The sequence below is a fragment of the Otolemur garnettii genome, unplaced genomic scaffold (assembly GCF_000181295.1).
Source record: "Otolemur garnettii isolate 467f Iridium unplaced genomic scaffold, OtoGar3 scaffold00233, whole genome shotgun sequence".
NCBI classification, from domain to species: domain Eukaryota; kingdom Metazoa; phylum Chordata; class Mammalia; order Primates; family Galagidae; genus Otolemur; species Otolemur garnettii.
In genome coordinates, this window is record NW_003852628.1 from 1950087 (window position 1) to 1951406 (window position 1320).

General features: G+C 48.1%; 1 protein-coding gene across 1 annotated transcript in view; it reads left to right on the top strand.

Moving 5' to 3' along the window:
• Window positions 1-1320, top strand: part of RINL (Ras and Rab interactor like) — an 8175-nt gene that overhangs the window by 2330 nt on the left and 4525 nt on the right. Inside the window, exon 3 of the mRNA XM_003802164.3 lies at window positions 518-620. Within this exon, the coding sequence (XP_003802212.1) occupies window positions 518-620 (103 nt within the window). The remainder of the gene's footprint in view (window positions 1-517; window positions 621-1320) is intronic.

The following is a 1320-nucleotide window of genomic DNA, read 5'->3' on the forward strand; positions in this document are numbered from 1 at the left end:
GTCCCAGCTACTTGGGAGGCAGAGGCAGGAGACTCACTTGAGCCCAGGAGTTGGAGGTTGCTGTGAGCTGAGATGCCACGGCACTCTACCCAGGGTGACAGCTTGAGGCTCCTGTCTCAAAAAAAGAAAAATAAAATAAAATAAAATAGCAGTGCCTGTGACTCAAAGGAGTAGAGCCCCAGCCACATATACTGGAGGTGGTGGGTTCAAACCCAGCCCAGGCCAAAAACTGCAAAAAAAAAAAAAAAGAGGTGGGGGTCATCCCATGGAAAATGTCCATTGGCTGAGCTTGGATCACATGCCCATCCCTGAAACAAACAGTAGGCAGAGAGCACAGTCATCCTACTGGCTAGGTCAAGTCGTTGGTCTACCCCTCCTGCATGCCCTGAGAGTAGGGAGAGGGTTTCTCTAAATGGGTACAGAACCCAAAATAAGGGAAATGGTGCTAGGCAGGCAAAAGTAATAGATATCTGCTGCACACACCTTCATCAAGCTGACCTTTGCCTCCACCCCCCAGAGTTTCCTGGTCACAGGACATGACCGCAGCCAGGTCCTGGTGTTGAGGACAGGACCTCTGCCACGGGAAGTCAACAGCTACCAGATCCACAAGTTTCCTGGAGGTGAGGCACCTCCCCCTGAGTTTCCAGGCCACAGTCAATTTATCACCAAGAACCATCACCTTTATTTCCAAAGTATCTCCTGACTTGTCCCAATTCTCTGTCTGGGTCCATCACCCTAGTCTGAGCCACTATCACCACTGGCCTAGTCAACTGTAGTGGCCTCCTCTCTGCTTTCCATGCTCCTGCCCTTTCCTTCTTACAATACCATTCCAGGTGCCCTGAGGACAGCACCTGGAATGGTATTTTCTAACATCAATTAGATTTGATACACCCCTGCCCTAAATCCTACAAGGAATATGTAACATCCTTAGATACAAATTTGACCTCCTCATCATGGCCTATAGGGTGCCATGTGATCTATCCCTTGCCTACCGCCCTACCTACTGCCCTTCATTCACCCTCCCAGGCCACATTGTCCTCCTCTCTGTTCCTTGAGGATGCTAAGTGTGTTCCAACTTCAGGGGCCTTTCTTTTCTTCTCCCTGCATGAATGCTCTCTCCATCCTTTAAGCCTCTACAGAAATGTAACTTTCCTTAACCATCACAGCTAAGATAGCCCTCAGTGACTTTCAATCACCCCATTTCATTCAGAGCTTTCATAAACTTATCTTTGTTTACTGGTTTATTGCCTGTCTCTTCTCCACTCAAAAAAGGTAAGCTGCCGGAAGGCAGTGAACTTGCCTGCTTTTTTTTTTTTTTTT